Source organism: Microcaecilia unicolor, chromosome 3 (assembly GCF_901765095.1).
Source record: "Microcaecilia unicolor chromosome 3, aMicUni1.1, whole genome shotgun sequence".
NCBI classification, from domain to species: domain Eukaryota; kingdom Metazoa; phylum Chordata; class Amphibia; order Gymnophiona; family Siphonopidae; genus Microcaecilia; species Microcaecilia unicolor.
Window position 1 is genome coordinate 64,091,016 of NC_044033.1, and position 18,936 is coordinate 64,109,951.

Below are 18,936 nucleotides of genomic sequence, written 5' to 3' on the forward strand. Positions count from 1 at the left end.
AAATGTCTCTAGAGGAGGCCACAACAACAGAAATGCTTTTGTTCCACTAAGTGGATTCTACTTGCAAGCTTTATAGAGATGCACAAGTTTCTATTTTGAGTATGTTCATTTTAGTGGCCTCTTGCGACCCCTAGTCCTCATGATAAAAAAATACTGTGCTTGTGTAACATTCTTCTGACTGTGATCCTGGCATGATAAATCACTTGATGGCACCAATAATAGTTTCCATCTATTAGAGATGCCTATTTGTGTACATTCTTCACCTGAATGCTTACAACTCTTAAATCTTCAAGGTCTTTAGAAAGAAAAACAGTGTAAATTGTCTTTAGGCAGTGATTTTGTGTGTGCCAGTGAAGCTACCAAGATGGAAGGGGTTTCACTAACCAAATGCTGTACCAAGAGCTGTATATGTGGTAAGGCTGCACAGGGCGCAAATATGGATAGGCTTAAAAATTGCTTTCAGCCCTCTGTCTTCTCTCATAGTCAGTGGTGAAGTGAGCTTAGGGGGTGTCCAAGTCACACACGGTGAAAAAGTAGCTCGGTATAGTCCTGTACTATACCGAGCTACTCAATCAAGCAACCTGTGGAGCTTCAGTCTTTTCACAGAGAGCACAAAGAAACTCAGTATTCTTCATTGAAGCTTCTCAATGTGCATAGAGTTGTCATTAGATATCTGGAAGCCACAAATGAGTTTTGCAAATCAGACAGACTATGCTTTTTGGTAAATAGAGGCTTGCATTATGACTTCGAACTCCACAATTGCTAGATGACTGAAGGAGACTATCGAGTCAACGTATTTGTTTGCAGGGAAGCAGGTTTCTCATGCTTTGTGGGCTCATTCTGTGAGGTATACAGCGACATCCTGCATGGAGATACCCTTCTTTCTTGTGGATATTTGCAAGGTGGCAACATGGATGACACTGCTTACTTTGCCAAGGGTGGACTTAGCGGCACACTGGAAGCCAGTTTTGGGGATTTGGTCCCCAGCACTGTGGTGCTAGGTTACCACCCAATCTAGGGATTGCTTTTGAACATCCCACAGGTTCTTGAATAGTGAGAAGCTATGTAATGGAATGAGAAATTAGGTCTTACTTGATAATTTTATTTCCATTAGTCCTTCTCACTATTCTAGAGGCCCGCCCGAGGTTTTTGAGATGTTTAGTCAGTTCGAAGTAATGAGTCAGTAATGACTATCACCTTGCGTGTTGCTTCCTACATATCTCTTGTCTCCTAGAGGTTGTCCAGAGATGAGAGGTCCACATATTATTATTATTATTACATTTGTACCGCACGCCTTCCCACACATAGCAGGCTCAATACGGCTTACATAGTAAAAAGTAGATAGAATTACAAAGTCTTGAAAGAGATATTACAAATTGTGGTGAACATAGTAATAGAGGAGTAAAAGGATATGTAAGTTAGACATGGAGAGGTGTTTGCTTGTCTGGTTAGTGTTAGGTTAGCGAGTTGTTTAAGTCTGAGTTTCTGTTTACTTGTCTATGTAAATACTGAGGAACTGGACTGGATGCTAAGAGAGATGTCCCTGCTCAGTTTTTTCAATTCTCTTTCTCCACCTGCTGGTTGATGGTTGTGGAATAGTGGGAAAGACTAATGGAAAGAAAATGATCAGGTAAGACCTGATTTCTCCTTTCCGTAGACCCAGAAATATCTTGCTTCCCCCTCCCCCCCAACACGTACACATACACATTTAAAACTTAACAGCTTTACAAAAAACCTTTATGGGGTAAAGTTTGCAGAGAGATTTCATAAAATACAGTAAACGTTTACCCACACACAAACATTTTTTATTGGTGACATAGCAATAAAAGAACAATAATACATGAACATACTGAATGAAATCAAAGTGCTGTCGAGCATTACTGGATAGTATTTCTCTACCCCCCCCCACCACCACCACCCTCATTAAAGAATCTCTCCCATTTCCACCCACACCAGACAAACTACACCAGAGGAAAGAACTTGGTTTCTTAGTGTCTTCCCTGGAAGATAAAGATTAGGAACCCCAAAAATTAAAAAAAAAAAAAAAACCAACCTGTAATAATGCAAAAACTAAAGCTATCCCCAAATTTTTTATTCCTACCCCAGCATAAGTCCAACCCCCCTAAATACTCATCCCCCCAAACCACCTCACCTACCTACCCACTCTCAAAAGGTGCCATAATCACAGGGTATTAAGGAGTAAGCTACGTCCCCTTGGATGCAAGATAGATAAACATGGTTCCCAAACCTGTAAAAACAGTTGTTTTCCTCTTAGAGGACCCTTGGGCATCCCTTGCCTCCCATTGAGCCTATAAGTGGAACTGGTTTATCCAATGCTAGTATGTTGGAGCGTCTTGAGACAACCAGGATTGCAGTATGCATTTCTTTACCAATAAGGCCATTTTCCGCAACAAAAATATTGTGTGTCTTCCTAGGCCCCCAAAGGCACCCTGCTTATCTAATAAGCATTGATCCACCAATCTTATCCCTGGGAAGCCTAAAGTATGTGCAATGTAATGTATCAGCTGTGACCAGAATCTCCATACCTTAACAGAATACAACATAGCATGCACAAATGTATTTTCGTTTCTAGAGCATTTCTGACAGATGGGAGTCGAAAGTCTACCCGCTTTGAACAGTTGTACTTGTGTGCCATAAGCTCTAAGTACGACTCTAAAATAGCATTCCCTCAGCCAAGCACTAGTGGTAAAGGAGGGGATTCCCCAAATATTGATCAACAAATCCCAGCCTTCTAATGTCACCCCTAGCTCCCTTTCACAGCGTGCCCTAACAACCTGTATGGCTTTGATTTTTCAAATTGAAGAACAGCCTTATGTGCCCCTGGTACAGTAATAGAGTGCTCTGAAATGCCATTGAAAAACTCTCTGACCCATTGACCAATGTGAAGCTTGAGTTGAGCTGTATCCAAAGAGTGCAACATAATGTTTTAGCTGACAATAAGCATAAGAATATCCCTTCTACCTTCTGTTGAAGCTCCGTGAAAGAAAGAAGATGACCTTCAGAATCCAATAGGTGTTCTAGTAACAGCCACCCAAACTTCTCCTAGGCCATAAAAGATTTATTATCCATACCTGGTTTAAAAACTAAGTTACCTCTTGTTAATAAGAGGTCTGTAACCAACTCACTCGCCCCTAAACCCCCAAACAAGGGATTTCAAAACTTCTTGAAGCGGACACAGCAGTATACTGTTCCTCAACCGCCGGGGAAGTTAGGCCTTAGAGTGATGTAATATAGAAAAGAAACTATAAGGAGCTTAATAAGCCCTCTCCAGTTTCAGTGGAGTAAAGCGTGATTTATTAAATAACCAGTCCCGAAGGTGGCGTAACAAGCAAGCTTTATTATACACATGCAAATTTGGGTAACCTTGACCCCACCCCCACCCCCACCTGGCTCCAAATCTTTATAGAAACTGCATTTTCGGCTTTCTTGTGACCAGCAGAATTTAGAAAGCAGCTGATTGAATTTGCGCTGGTCGCATTTTAGCAGATAAAATGGGAGAGTTCATAGGAAATGTGGAGGGTCATAATCGAATGGGGCCGGCCCCGTAAAGCGGCATACCCAACTGCATTATCGAAACAAGATGGCCGGCCATCTTTCGTTTCGATAATACGGTCAGGGCCGGCCAAATCTCAACATTTGGGCCAGCATTAGAGATGGCCGCCATTGGTTTCTGGTGATAATGGAAACTAATGCCGGCCATCTCAAACCTGGCCAAATCCAATGCATTTGGTTGTGGGAGGAGCCAGCATTTGTAGTGCACTGGTCCCCCTCACATGCCAGGACACCAACCGGGCACCCTAGGGGGCACTGCAGTAGACTTCAGAAAAAGCTCCCAGGTACATAGCTCCCTTACCTTGTGTGCTGAGCCCCTCAAACCCCCCCCCCAAACCCACTCCCCACAACTGTGCACCACTACCATAGCCCTTAAGGGTGAAGGGGAGTACCTAGATGTGGGTACAGTGGGTTTATGGTGGGTTTTGGATGGCTCCCATTTACCACCACAAGTGTAACAGGTAGGTGGGGGATGGGCCTGGATCCGCCTGCCTGAAGTGCACTGCAGTACCCACTAAACACAGCTCCAGGGACCTGCATAGTGCTGTGATGGAGCTGGGTATGACATTTGAAGCTGGCTTAGAGGCTGGCACAAAAGTGTTAAATTTTTTTTTGTGTGGGAGGGGGTTGGTGACCACTGGGGAAGTAAGGGGAGGTGATTCCCTCCAGTGGTCATCTGGTCAGTTGGGGCACTTTTTTGAGGCTTGGTCCTAAAAATAAATGGACCAAGTAAAGCCGGCCAAGTGCTTGTCAGAGCCAGCCTTCTTTTTTCCATTATCGGCTGAAGCCGGCCATCTCGTAACCACGCCCCCATCCCGCCTTCCGTAGCCTTCCGTAGCCTGCCGACACGCCCCCTTGAACTTTGGCCAGCCCTGCGACAGAAAGCAGTTGAAGCCGGCCAAAATTGATTTTCAATTATACCGATTTGGCTGGGTTTAGGAGATGGCCGGCCATCTCCCGATTTGTGTCAGAAGATGACCGGCCTTCTCCTTCAAAAATAAGCAGGATAGCCACCTAGACAATACCACCGTTTTAATTAAATTAATCCTTCCGAGCAACAAAATGGGCAAATCTTGCCACCCTGAAAGATAGCTTTTAGTCTCTGTCAGCACTCTGGATATATTTATAGAATACAGAGAGGTAACATCCATAGCCAGGTATATCCCAAGATATTTTTAAAAAAGTATCAGCCTATTGGAGGGGAAAGCCAGAGCCCCACATCTGGCTGACCTGTAGAGAAGAGGGCAAAGCCTCTGATTTAGCAAGATTGAAACGAAATCCCACATAGTCTCCATATTCCATAAAAGTCTCCAATAAAGTTTCTAAAGAAGGCTTGGTATTAGTGAGGTAGACTAAGAGGTCATCCGCAAATGCGGCTATCTTAAATGTATCTTGTTCAATCTGTACTCCCCTAATCTCAGAAGTTTCATGGCTATCTCATATTAAAGGGTCTAGAGTTAGAATAAAGAGAAGGGGTGACAAAGGACAGCCCTGTCTCGTGCCCCAGAGAATCAGGATAATATCAGAGTCTATACCATTAACTATGATCTTGTCACTGGGTGAGGAATATAAGGCTCTAGTTGCAGAAAAAAGCACCCATTAAAAGCCATATCTCTCTAGAATCGCATACAAAAACTCCCAGTGGACTCAATCGAACATTTTCTCTGCATCAAAACTTATTAATAGTGAAGGAGCCCCCCCTTCCACCGATTTTTCTCCAAAGCTACCAAGATTCTACGAAGATTTTTTGCCACCATTCTCCCCTGTACGAACCCTACCTGAGATTCATGAATTACAGCTGGCAATATTCTGGCCAGGCGATTCGCCAAGATCTAGTCTATCATCTTAACCTCCACATACAAGAGAGAAATTGGTCTATATGACTCGGGAAGGGATGGGTCTCAACCAGGCTTTGGTAAGATTATCACTTGAGAGGTTCTTAAAGCATGCGGTATAGCCTCTGCTTCGATCATTAAATTAAAGACTTTGGCTAACAGAACCCCTATATCCTCCCCTATAAACTTATAAAGTTTCATACGCATACCAAGGTCCCCAGGCACCTTTAAAATGGGCCCTGTTGAATTTCCCAATATACTTCCTCCGGTTGAATGGGAGCATTCAACAAATCCAGATCTGTTTGATCTAACCTAGGTAGCTGAAGATTCTCAAGGTACAGATGACCACTGAGCCCAGTGTCTACTGGTTCCGCATATACCTTCCTATAATAGTCCTGAAACGCCTTACACATAGCCACATCCTCCGTGAGCCACTTACCCCCCTCAGTCTGAAGCACCAAAACACGCCGTGGCCCCTGTAGTCTAGCAATTAATTGAGCCAGCAATTTACCACCCTTGCTTTCATACTTGTACAACTGATTCTTGCAATAGATCATAGATTTTTTTCACCCTAAGGTGCAATAACTCATTCAGCGATCCTTGGAGCTCTATAACCTGTTGCTTCTGAAGGGCAGAATATGTTTTACTAAGGCTCCTTTCCAATCTCAAAATCTATCTATCCCTGGCCTTGCCTAAATGGCTAACATAACTAATTATCTTCCCTCTCAAGACAGCTGTTGCTACTTCCCAATAAACCAGGGGTTTTTCTTCATATGCCCTATTGTGATTCTTATATTCTTTCCACCATTGCAACAAACATTCCTGAAACTGAGCATCGTGATATAACATTAATGGAAATACCCAACGAGGTTTCCTCACCACACCTCCCTTAGGATACTGAACCGCACTGACTAGCGCATGATCAGAAATACTGTAAGGTCTACTAGCTGCAGCAGTGACCCCAGAGAACAATGAAGTAGAAATGAGCAGATAATCTATTTGTGATTGGGTCGAGTGTGCTCTGGATAATTGTGTGTACTCTTTCTGTGGGGTGAAGAACTCTCCAAATGTTTACCAAATTAAGCTGTTCACAGAAATTAGGGAGACCCTTTTTTAAGAGTAACAATGTTCCCTCTAGGATTAAAAGATTTATCTAGTTCCGGATCCCACACGGAGTTGAAATCTCCTCCCACTATATAGGGTTACTTGCTATACTCAAGCAAATGGGTGGTTAACTTTATATAAAACCCCCTATCAAAATGGTTGGGTGCATAGAGACTGGCCAATACTAAGGGTTGTCGCGCTATTGTAACTTTAGAAATCAAAAATTGACCCTCTGGATCTGCCTTTAGGAGGTCCACACTAGTCCACTATGAGCCAAGAGGTCTACTCCTCCCTTTTTCCCTTTGGCAGGTGCAGCTACACACTCCCCCACCCACCATCGCTTTAACATTGTGTTCCACATTGTTGAGGTGCGTTTCTTTCTTGGAGCAAAGGAATGTCGGCCTTTGCGAGTTCAATATTAGTTGATTATATGCATAATTAAGTATTTTCATAATTATCACTTGGGGTTTCGCTGATGCGGCACGTACCGGGCCCAACTGATGTGCCCATTTCACACAGAAATGCTGGAGTTGTGGGTCTAGATTCGCAGCAGTCGGAAGCCAAGTTTCCAGAAAACCCGCTAGTCCTCGCTCCATCAGCAACTCTGGCAACCCAACAAAGCGTAGGTTATTTCATCTCGAATGGTTTTCTAAATCTTCCAACTTACTTTCCATATCTGCCACCTTCTTTCATAGGTGATTGTGCTCAATAGCTAAAGAGCATGTGCTGTCTTCTAGCACGGTAGTTCTCTGCAAGCCCTCATCAAGTTCCAGGCTAATACTGTCTAGCCGTCTGTAGGCCTCCTCCGTGTGATCGAATAGCTGTTGGAGTTTGGTATCCAAGACTGCCTTCACTGCCGCTTTCACATCCGCGGTGAGCTCAACCGACTGTGCGGAACATACTGAAGGGCTCGGCAGAATACCCTGGTTGGCTATTTTGTTCTCACCAGACTGCTGTCTTTCCTTTTCTCTTCAAAGCTGTTTTGAAGCCATCTTTCCAGCTGAATGCTATAATCAAGCAATCTGCCAGGTCGGGATGCTAAACTGAACAGATCCAATAATCCCAAACTATGGGCAAGGCGGACACCGTTGAAAAAGTGCCATATTATCTAGGGGGTCTCAGGAGCTCAACAGATTAGGTGCTGCTCCCTACCATGGCGATCACGTGACCCCCCACAAAGGTCTTTTAAAAATACTTCCACCCCTCCCCCCTTTTGGGAATAAAGGATGAAAACAGAAGTGGGGTTAGAATGGGCCCCCAAAGGATCATGTAGGTATTTTATTGCAAAACATGCAGAGCAAATCATCCTTGCTAGACTTAGCTGCCAGCAGGATTTTCAGATCTCCTTGTAGATCTGGAGGATCTCTGAGATCAAATGGCAAAGTGAAATTTGGTACGTGGTCAAATGTTGTCCCATCCTATTTCCAAGTTCCATTTGTATAATTATACTACAGCAAGATGCCCACCGGAAGGGTGGAAGGCCAGATTTTAGGACTCAGGCTGTAAAAATATCAGCTAGGTTTAAAAATCTATGACTGGCTGAGCAAGGACTTGCTCTTCCTGCAAGTTAATAGAATCTGAAAAAAAAAAAAGCAGATGATACAATGATACAGAGGTAATACAGAGTTCATGAGATGGTATGAAAGGTATTGAGATGGTATGAAAAGTATTGCAGCCGGAAGATGTGAAACTGTTATCTCAACGCTTCCCAAAACATGTTGATAATTAGCAGTAGCTGAGAACGGAAGGAGGTGGGCACATCCGACAGCAGACAGCATGGGAAAGTATGCTCTCAGAAATGCGAAATATTAGCTAGGTATCTCACCATTCACTTCTATGGAGAGGATAGAGTATAAAAGAGGAGAGATTTTGCCTTAGTTGAGAGAGTCTTCTCCAAAGCTTCTGTCAGACGGCGAAGCTCTGTCCGGTTGTACCCAGAATCTGTCTGCTGAATGTACCTGATTAAAGTCTGATGTACAAATAAAATCCTTATTCGAAATGATGATTTGTGGGCTTAACTTAATGATGAAAGGCTGTAAGTATAAATGCTTCTGCTGTATCAGGCTATCACTCGCTGCATTATATAACTTGTAACCTAAATCCAGTTTGTCATAAGGCTGGTATCTGTTCCTTGCCAGTGCTGAGAGGCGGACTAATGCGGGTCTCTTAGATCTAACGTCTCTTTCAGTGGCAACTCCTCTTAGAACTTCACAACCCCCTGATTGCCCCAGTTCTAGGGCTATTCAGAGATGGAGTCAGATTAAGGTCATTTAAGCCTTCTTGGGGGGGGGCTCGGGACCCCTTAATTCACGACACATTGTATAAACTCTGTTATATGAAATGTCAGACTTTTCACTTATCCAAGTTCTGAGTGAAAAAAAAAAGCTAATGTTTCCCTGGTTGTATTCTGTCAGTTTCTAAGCTCTAGGTTTATAACACGTAAAATCTTTTATTTTTAGGTTGGGAAAGCCCCAAAGGACAGGTTATGCAGACGGGTAAGTGCATTTCTAATAAAGATCTGAAATAAGTATTTGTTCTGTGTAATGTGTGATATTTTCTGTTGACAGCCACCTTACAGGAGACTAAAAATAGACTTTTTGGATTCATCTGAGCTTTTTACTGTAATGCATTTCTTTCCAGTTTTAATATTATTCAGAATTGATTATGGTGCAGGTAGGGGAGGCTGGATCATGACTATTATGTGTAGGGTGGCATAATCATCCTTCCTCAGGGTCATGGTCTTTCTAGCAGTGCTGAGAGACCTATATTTATTTGGACACAGGCTACTCCAGAACTCTATTAAACATTTGAGGTTTTTTAAAATTAAAAATTACAATTAAAAAAATTATTTAACTCGTTTCCAGAAGTAATTCTAATATGTTTATTTTACCTTGCCCAGTTTTGTTATTTATCTCCCTTAATCTCACTCATATAGTCCAGTCATTTTGGTGAAAGTCTTCCGACTGGTAGGCAAAGACTACCTTTCAAAACCAGCATGCATTCACAGTGTCCGCTACTCTCCCCCCCCCCCCCCCCCCCCTCAACTTCAGGAGCCAGGCTAGCTCCCTTCCTCAAATCTTCTTTGATAAATACTTTAAATGTATTTTAAAAAATAAGGGGACTTGACTGCAAACAATTCTGAAGTACTCAGCAAATCTTAAGCCACTTCATCTAGTATATGAAAAGGTCAGAACCTCGTAAGCATCTGCAGGACTGTTGAAATACATTTCCTTCAGTGCCAGCTCAATCCCGAGTTTTCTCAGATACTTGTACAGATTTATTTACAGTGACGGAAACTTCAAAGTAATAATACTGGGTCTCCTGTTAAAAGTAATTTGGTGGGATATTTAGGTGCTAATCCTTTCACCTAGGTGCCAGCCAAAGTGTATCAGTAAAGCACCATCTTTAATTAAGTATTGTATGTAAAATTTATTCCAGATGTATTCTGCATTCTTATTCTATTATTATTATTATTATTTGTTTTTTTACACAGGATGTAGGAATGAGTGATACTGCAATGACTTCATTCCTTGGCTGTTGCTGTGATCTCTTCCAGATACTGATGGAGGTAAGAGATGTGTGTTTGACCAAGGTAAAATAAGCACCAGATCACATTGAAAGAGCCAGCAGCTAAATACACACGTATACATGGATGCTGTGAACTGATGTGGGTGTTATAGAAACTAGTTGTATCCTGAGTTCTCCAATTGTTGCAATCATTCTGTTACTCAACTCTTTCATTTTATTTCTTGGAGCCAAGAAGCAGCTTCATGCACTACAAAATTCAGTGTACAAGTTATATATAGAGAGAGGTTTTATTTGGAAAAGGTTTTTTTCCCCATGTAAGACTCATTTCCAGAAGAAACCTGGATGCGAGCATCTGTTGGTGGGAATGGGTATTGAAAATTTCTTCTATGCTTCACACTGTCCTCTGCATTTCCGTACCAGGCTGACATTCACTGTGATGAGATGCAGGCACCATTACTGGACACAGAAGATGTGTGGATGTCGGTGGAAGGTCCCACTTCCATAGTGGAGATAGCCCTAGAACAGAAACACATCCATTATCCGTTAGTGGAGCATCATTCTGTGCTGTCTTCCATGTTGTATGGAATAATGAGGTTCTCGCTGAAGTCTGTTAAGCCTCTCACACTCTTTGATAATAAGGTATGTATTTTCTCTAGTGCCTTTCTTCTTGCTGCTTTCCTTGACTTCATCATGAGACATATCCTTTAGAATTTTTTGTCATGTCTCCATTATTTAAAGCAGCCTTGCAGAGTAGGATTGCTCTCTCCAGTATTCCTGTCATTTCTGTTGTACAACCAGGCACCAGATGGTGCTCTAAAACCTGTGCGAGCTTATACTTTCCCCTTAGAAAGCAGTAAATGATACTGCAGTACAAAATATGGATAGTTTCAAGCCATGTGTCGCTATTTTTGTGTGTACAAATAGATGTTTCAAATATGTAGACTTAAGGAATTACCAACCATATTTTGGCATGATTTTGACTTTTCACTGGCAGGTCTTTTCACCTTTCCTCATATTCACCTACAAAAGGCTACAAATCCGCGTACGATGCCCCTATGTGGATATTCCACATGAACTTTATCCTATCTCATGTGGCACTACCACATGAACCTTATCTTATCTCAACATCACTCTGTATTTGTTTACACCGGAGTCTGCAATCGCATCTCCAGCATTGAGCCTGCAAATAGGTGGGAAAATGTGGGATACAAATGTAACAAAATAAATAAATAAATGCAGGCCCATACAGTAGGTGTCACTCTTTCCAGGCGTCCCTTCACTTCTGTGTGTCTTCTTAGAAGGCAGTTACCTTGGAAGTGAGTCAAGGTGAGTCAAGGTGGATAAAGATGAATTGATAACTGCAGTGTAGAAAGGATAAGAACCTCTAGTCTTGGCCAGATAGAAATGTATTAGTTGATTAAGTCTGTTATTCTGTAGGGCTTCAGTTCAGTCATTGTCTAAAAATTCCATGTGCTCTACCATGTCTATAAAATACTAATTGCAAAAAGTAATAGTGTCCTTATAATAACTTGGCAGTTTCTTCCTGCTTCCTTGTATTTCCATCTTGGTCAGAAGTAGGACTATGATTTGGTGTAATGAGCTTTCCATTGTAATCACCCTATTTTACACTTTTTTTTTTGCCCATGTACCTGTTTGGTCATTACAGAATTAGCCTTTTAGCTAGGGAGCAGACACCTGCTATATGACTTTGTAAAAGAGCAGTGACGTCAACACTTAACACACCTGGAGCCTGGGCTCCTGTTCTAGGTCACATATTTCATTGTTTGATTCTGAATGCAGTTCTTTTGTGCCTGCAAAACTAACACTACTATTACTTATCATTTCTATAGCTCTACAAGGCATACGCAGCAAAAAATGTTTTCTTTTTTTTTCACATTTAGGGCAAAAATGCATTTTTTAAGGACCTTTCTTCAATACAGTTGCTACCCAGTGGAGATATGGACCCAAATTTAGTATGCTTACGACAACAGGTACATTGAAATTTCTGCTTTCTTTTTCATTTTATAAAAGGGATCAAAGTTCATTGACATTAAATCAGTGCCATTCTTTTAAATCCTCCTCCAAAGTTTTTATTGAAGGTTGTCAGTGCAGCAGTTCATGTACAACATCAGGCCCAGAACCCCAGCAGTGCCGCAGAGGAAACCCCGGCTGTGCTGGCTGGGAAGGATCTGGATTGGCCAGCATTAGCCGTGGAAGTAGCCCAGCACCTTCAAGTAAATGAAGATGTGATCAGGCGTCACTTTGTGTGTGAACTATACAGCTATGGAATTGATCACCTGGGAGAAGAGGTAATCCTGCATATTTTAATTTTAGTAATACCTTTCTTAGTTAAATTAAGTGTAACAGCCTTCAAAGAGAATTAGAAAACCAAACTTGCAAGTCCCAAACCTTTGTCTTTTCACTGTCCCTTTGACTTTTTTTTTACCCTATATCTAGGCCACCACCAGTACTTCTCTGGTTAAGCTAATTTGATGCCCTGACATTATGATATGTAGTTCTATTGGCAAGATTCATTGAACATGGACAGCTGGGAGATGTGCTTTTCACAGCTCTCATTATTGTCAAAGAGGCTTGTTTACTAATAATGCGCTTTAAATCACATTAACATGAATTAATGTGTAACACACATTAGTAAATCTATCTCACTCTGAATCTTAGCTGAGAGGACTGTCATCATGGTAATAGCTGAGCTAGACAGGAATCGGGGAGAAAGTAAGAATGGGGGTGGGGAGGATGGAGAAAAGCCACTGGCTGCAAATGAAGGCAAATGGTGGCATAACCCCCCCTTAGGGCAGGTTCCAATTGAGTGCTTGGGCAAAAAAAAAAAAAGTTTATTTTTTAAAAAATTATGCAAAATTTTATAACAAACTTGTACAGAAAAGGAGCACATACCAAGTAAATTCATAATTCTCCGAGGACAAGCAGGCTGCTTGTTCTCACTGATGGGTGACGTCCACGGCAGCCCCTCCAATCGGAACACTTTCTAGCAAAGTCCTTTGCTAGTCCTCGCGCGCCAATGCGCACAGCGCATGCGCGGCCGTCTTCCCGCCCGAACCGGCTCGTGCCGGCCAGTCTTCTTTTGTCCGCGCTCGGTACGGTCATGTTTCGCCGTTCGCGCCCCGAAAGTTGACCTCGCGCGTCGTTTTTCGACTGTGCTTCAAAAAAAAAAAAAAAAAAAAAAGTGTCGGAAGGAGACCTTTTCGGTTTGTTCCCCTTCCCGTATTTCTAGTTTTGCCCCGGTAAGTTTTCTTTCGTCGTCGGAGTAGGCCCTATTTAGGCTGCTGGGGATCTAGAAGACGTGATCCACCTGTCCACGAGTTTTCTCAAATCCCTGTATTGGTGGACGATTTGCTCCAATTTGACTCTGGGACGTCCTTTCCAAATTCCTCAGCCACAAAAAGTGCTGACCACGGATGCGTCTCTCCTGGGGTGGGGAGCTCATGTCGATGGGCTTCACACCCAGGGAAGCTGGTTCCTCCAGGAACGCGATCTGCAGATCAATCTTCTGGAGTTACGAGCGGTCTGGAACGCTCTGAAGGCTTTCAGAGATCGGCTGTCCCACCAAATTATCCAAATTCAGACAGACAACCAGGTTGCCATGTATTACATCAACAAGCAGGGAGGCACCGGATCTCGCCCCCTGTGTCAGGAATCCGTCAGCATGTGGCTCTGGGCTCGCCGTCACGGCATGGTGCTCCAAGCCACATATCTGGCAGGCGTAAACAACAGTCTGGCCGACAGGTTGAGCAGGATTATGCAACCTCACGAGTGGTCGCTCAATTCCCGTGTAGTGCGGCAGATCTTCCAGGTGTGGGGCACCCCCTTGGTAGATCTCTTCGCATCTCGAGCCAACCACAAAGTCCCTCAGTTCTGTACCAGGCTTCAGGCCCACGGCAGACTGGCATCGGATGCCTTCCTCCTGGACTGGGGGGAGGGTCTGCTGTATGCTTATCCTCCCATACCTCTGGTGGGGAAGACTTTGTGGAAACTCAAGCAAGACTGAGGCACCATGATTCTGATTGCTCCTTTTTGGCCGCGTCAGATCTGGTTCCCTCTTCTTCTGGAGTTGTCCTCCGAAGAACCATGGAGATTGGAGTGTTTTCCGACCCTCATCACACAGGACGAAGGGGCGCTTCTGCATCCCAACCTCCGGTCTCTGGCTCTCACGGCCTGGATGTTGAGAGCGTAGACTTTGCCTCTTTGGGTCTGTCAGAGGGTGTCTCCCGCATCTTGCTTGCTTCCAGGAAAGATTCCACTAAGAGGAGTTACTTCTTTCTATGGAGGAGGTTTGCCGTCTGGTGTGACAGCAAGGCCCTAGATCCTCGCTCTTGTCCTACACAGACCCTGCTTGAATACCTTCTGCACTTATCTGAGTCTGGTCTCAAGACTAACTCTGTAAGGGTTCACCTTAGTGCAATCAGTGCATACAATTACCGTGTGGAAGGTAAGCCGATCTCAGGACAGCCTTTAGTTGTTCGCTTCATGAGAGGCTTGCTTTTGTCAAAGCCCCCTGTCAAGCCTCCTACTGTGTCATGGGATCTCAATGTCGTTCTCACCCAGCTGATGAAACCTCCTTTTGAGCCATTGAACTCCTGCCATCTGAAGTACTTGACCTGGAAGGTCATTTTCTTGGTGGCAGTTACTTCAGCTCGTAGAGTCAGTGAGCTCCAGGCCCTGGTAGCCCAGGCCCCTTACACCAAATTTCATCACAACAGAGTAGTCCTCCGCACTCACCCTAAGTTCTTGCCGAAGGTTGTGTCGGAGTTCCATCTGAACCAGTCAATTGTCTTGCCAACATTCTTTCCCCGTCCTCATTCCTGCCCTGCTGAACGTCAGCTGCACACATTGGACTGCAAGAGAGCATTGGCCTTCTATCTGGAGCGGACACAGCCCAACAGACAGTCCGCCCAATTGTTTGTTTCTTTTGATCCCAACAGGAGGGGAGTGGCTGTGGGGAAACGCACCATATCCAATTGGCTAGCAGATTGCATTTCCTTCACTTACGCCCAGGCTGGGCTGGCTCTTGAGGGTCATGTCACGGCTCATAATGTTCGAGCCATGGCAGCGTCGGAAGCCCACTTGAAGTCAGCCACTATTGAAGAAATTTGCAAAGCTGCGACGTGGTCATCTGTCCACACATTCACATCTCATTACTGCCTGCAGCAGGATACCCGACGCGACAGTCGGTTCGGGCAGTCAGTGCTTTAGAATCTGTTCGGGGTTTAGAATCCAACTCCACCCCCCTAGGCCCATGTTTGTTCTGTTCCAGGCTGCACTCTCAGTTAGTTGGTAAATTTTTTAGGTCAATCTCAGTTATGTCCTCGCCGTTGCGAGGCCCATGGTTGTTGTTTTGAGTGAGCCTGGGGGCTAGGGATACCCCATCAGTGAGAACATGCAGCCTGCTTGTCCTCGGAGAAAGCGAATGCTACATACCTGTAGAAGGTATTCTCCGAGGACAGCAGGCTGATTGTTCTCACAAACCCGCCCGCCTCCCCTTTGGAGTTGTGTCTTCCCTCTCTTTGTCTTGCTACATATGAGACTGGCCGGCACGAGCCGGTTCGGGCGGGAAGACTGCCGCGCATGCGCGGTGCGCATCGGCGCGCGAGGACTAGCAAAGGACTTTGCTAAAAAGTGTTCCGATTGGAGGGGCTGCCATGGACGTCACCCATCAGTGAGAACAATCAGCCTGCTGTCCTCGGAGAATACCTTCTACAGGTATGTAGCATTCGCTTTCATGTAAATTAAATACATCAACCTAAGAAAAGCTCCCAAAGTCCTCAAAGTTGGAACACTAGAAATTTAAAAAAAGAGAGGAAATAAAAGAAAAAAAAGAACAACATACTGTCATTATAAAAAGGATTCCAGCAAAGTAGGGATTAGGCTAAGGAACTAATTCAGTGGAGACAATTCTTCAGAAGTTCGAACAACAACCTGATCAGGCAACCCCTCAGAAACATTCCCAGTCAAAAGAAACACAGATGATTGTGAAAGTATGAAGAAAACATACTTCTGGGATTTGCATTTGACCACACATTTGCAGGGGAACTTCAGAAGAAAAAAAGAAGCCCACAACTGTAGCACTCCAGAACGCATCAAAAGGATTTGCTTTTGCTTTTTCCGTGTCTCTGTGGAGACATCAGAATAAGCCCAAACTTTTAAATTATAAAACAGTTTGTCCATTCTGAAAATATCTTTTTAGAAGAAGGCAGTCCTTATCAAATGCCAGGGCAAACGTTACCAATAAGATAACTATATAACTAAATCTAAGTCTGACGTTCCCAATAATACCATTCTATCACCAATCCCAGGAGTTGGGAGTATTATCCAGAGCCAACGTAGCTTGTGCCTCACTCTACCAGGCAAATAGAAAACCTTGGCACATGGAGGCAATTTATCCATAGGAATTTACAAAACTTCCATCATGTATTTTTTCTATATATCCTGAGGAGACATAGAGGGGCATTTTCAATATGACGTCTAAGTCCGACTTTGGACGTTTTGCAAAAAAGTCCAAAATCTAAATAGGAAAGAAGGTCATTTTTGAAAAAGAAAAAGACTCTCTTTTTTTTTTTTTTGAAAATACTGTTTTGTGATTTGGACATTTTTTTTTTGGTCCATTTAAAAAAAAAAAAAATGTCCAAGTGCAAAACGCACAAAATCAACCATTGGGATGTAGGAGGAGCCAGCATTTTTAGTAGACTGGTTCCCCTGACATCCCAGGACAGCAATAGGGCATCCTAGAGGGCACTGCAGTGGACTTCATAAAAAGCTCCCAGGTTAACATCTCACCATTGCTCCCTTTCCTTGTCCTCTGAGCCCCCCCTCCAAACAAAAACCCCACTACCTCCAACTGTACACCTCTACCATAACCCTTACAGGTGAAGGGGGCACCTATATGTGGGTACAGTGGGTTTCTGGTGAATTTTGGAGAGCTCACAGTTTCCTCCATAAGTATAACAGGGAGGTAGGAGCCTGGGTCCACCTATCTTCAGTGCACTGGACCACTACTGGACTACTCCTGGCAAGTAATGTTTTTCATCACATTTTTGGGGGGTAGGAGGGGGTTAGTGACCACTGGGGGAATAAGGGGAGGTCATACCCGATTCCTTCCAGTGGTTATTTAGGGCACCTTATTCGTTACAAAAACAAGTCTAGCCCAAAACGTCTTAGACTTTTTTTTAGCCATAATGGAACAAAACAAAAACACCCAGGACTAAAACTGTCTTAGGAATGCCCAAGTCCCGCTCTGAACATGCCCCTGACACACCCCCTTGAGATTTGGACGTACTTCTGATGGACTTCATAGAAAAATGTCTAAAAATAGGTTTTGAAAATACTGATTTGGATGTTTTTGTGAGAAAAATGTCCAAATGCTGCTTTATGTCACTTTTTAGACATTTTTCTGTTTTGAAAATGAGCCCAGTAGTCATCAAACGTGGAAAATTCACAAATCTGAAATTCCCACTCTTAGCAAAATTACCTAAATTCTCAACCTAATGTCTTAGAAAAGGCAAATATTTAATCATCAATGTGTCTGGTGTGGGGTTGCTTTATGGAAAAGTTTCAGTGGCATAGCTGGGACAGTTTGTTGCTCGGGGTCCCTCTGGATCAGAGACCACCAGAGGGATACTCCAACTTTCTGGGTTTTCCAGCTCATGTGGGACTGTAATGTCTATGTTCTATACCTTTTTGAGTATCCACTCTTGATGATACTTGTAAAGCAGCAGTCTTGTAGTCTACCTTGGCTTTGATTGTATATGTTGAGTAAATCTATTCATTTGCAGAACAAAAACATTTGCCAAACCAGCAATTGCCTCCCACAACACATCCTGGGTGACCACTGCCGGTTCCTTAAGTAGTAACAAGGGAACAGTACTAGTCTCTACAGGCAGGCCAGAACTTGCCTCAGATCCAGAAATGGCACTAAGAGTAGGCTGGGGAACTGCACTAATTAAATCCTGTCCCTCATTCTTTAAATCCACCACAGAAGTCATCAGCCTCTCGGGAATTCTCCTGCTCAAGCCACATTCAATTTGATGTCTCCCCCTTCTGCAGTAGCATGATGAAGGTTCTGCCACCATCACTACGGAACTCTGCACCTGAGGCTATGGCTGGGGGCAAGGGATAGTCTTGCAAGTCTGGGCTGTCATATCCAGTCCTCTGTAAGTTTCTGGGTTCTCCCATTAACTGTACTTCAAGTGGGGTAGTTCCCTACCTTTGTCCTTCAGCCCTGACTTGAGTAACATGAGAATCCATCAGGCCAACAACAGAATGGAAACCTGATTGAGGGAGGTGGATCAGTTTCTTTACTCTCCTTTTGCCCATACTGTGGAAGAAAAGGAAATAAAATGCCTTTTTTGTGTGTGTGTTCACTTGTGAACCACTAGATAATGCACAATTTTATTATTCCTTCTCTGGTAGGTAGTCACTGGGTCTCTGTAAACATGATGAGGCAAATATTTAAAAAAAAAACTCTGTTCCTAAACTTTTCACCTTAAGTTAGGTATCTAACTTCCCTGCCCTCCCCTCCCATCCATGTCCAGCGATTCTCTTCTCTCCCCTGCCTTTCCCTCCCATCCATGTCCAGCAATTCTCCTCTCTTCCCTGCTCTCCCCTCCCATCCAGGTCCAGCGATTCTCTCTTCCATGCTCTCCCCTCCCATCCATGTCCAGCATTTCTCTGTTCTCTGCCCTCTCTTCCCATCCATGTCCAATGATTCTCCTCTCTCCCCTCTCATCCATGTCCAGCAATTCTCCTCTCTCCCCTGCCCTCACCTCTCATCTATATCCAGCGATTCTGCTTCCCCCAGCCCATCCTCCTCCTCCACTGCCTGCCAGCCAGTGAAGCGATAAACAAAGGCTGCCAGCGTCGGGGC

The 18,936-nt window shown here is 43.8% G+C and overlaps 1 protein-coding gene across 2 annotated transcripts in view; it reads left to right on the forward strand.

Annotated features, from left to right (window-relative positions):
* Nucleotides 1–18,936, forward strand: part of RAB3GAP2 (RAB3 GTPase activating non-catalytic protein subunit 2) — a 284,414-nt gene that overhangs the window by 250,240 nt on the left and 15,238 nt on the right. For both annotated transcript variants that reach the window (XM_030196010.1, XM_030196011.1), the window contains exons 29-33: nucleotides 8,972–9,007; nucleotides 10,006–10,080; nucleotides 10,461–10,679; nucleotides 11,942–12,031; nucleotides 12,128–12,349. In XM_030196010.1, the coding sequence (XP_030051870.1) occupies nucleotides 8,972–9,007; nucleotides 10,006–10,080; nucleotides 10,461–10,679; nucleotides 11,942–12,031; nucleotides 12,128–12,349 (642 nt within the window). The remainder of the gene's footprint in view (nucleotides 1–8,971; nucleotides 9,008–10,005; nucleotides 10,081–10,460; nucleotides 10,680–11,941; nucleotides 12,032–12,127; nucleotides 12,350–18,936) is intronic.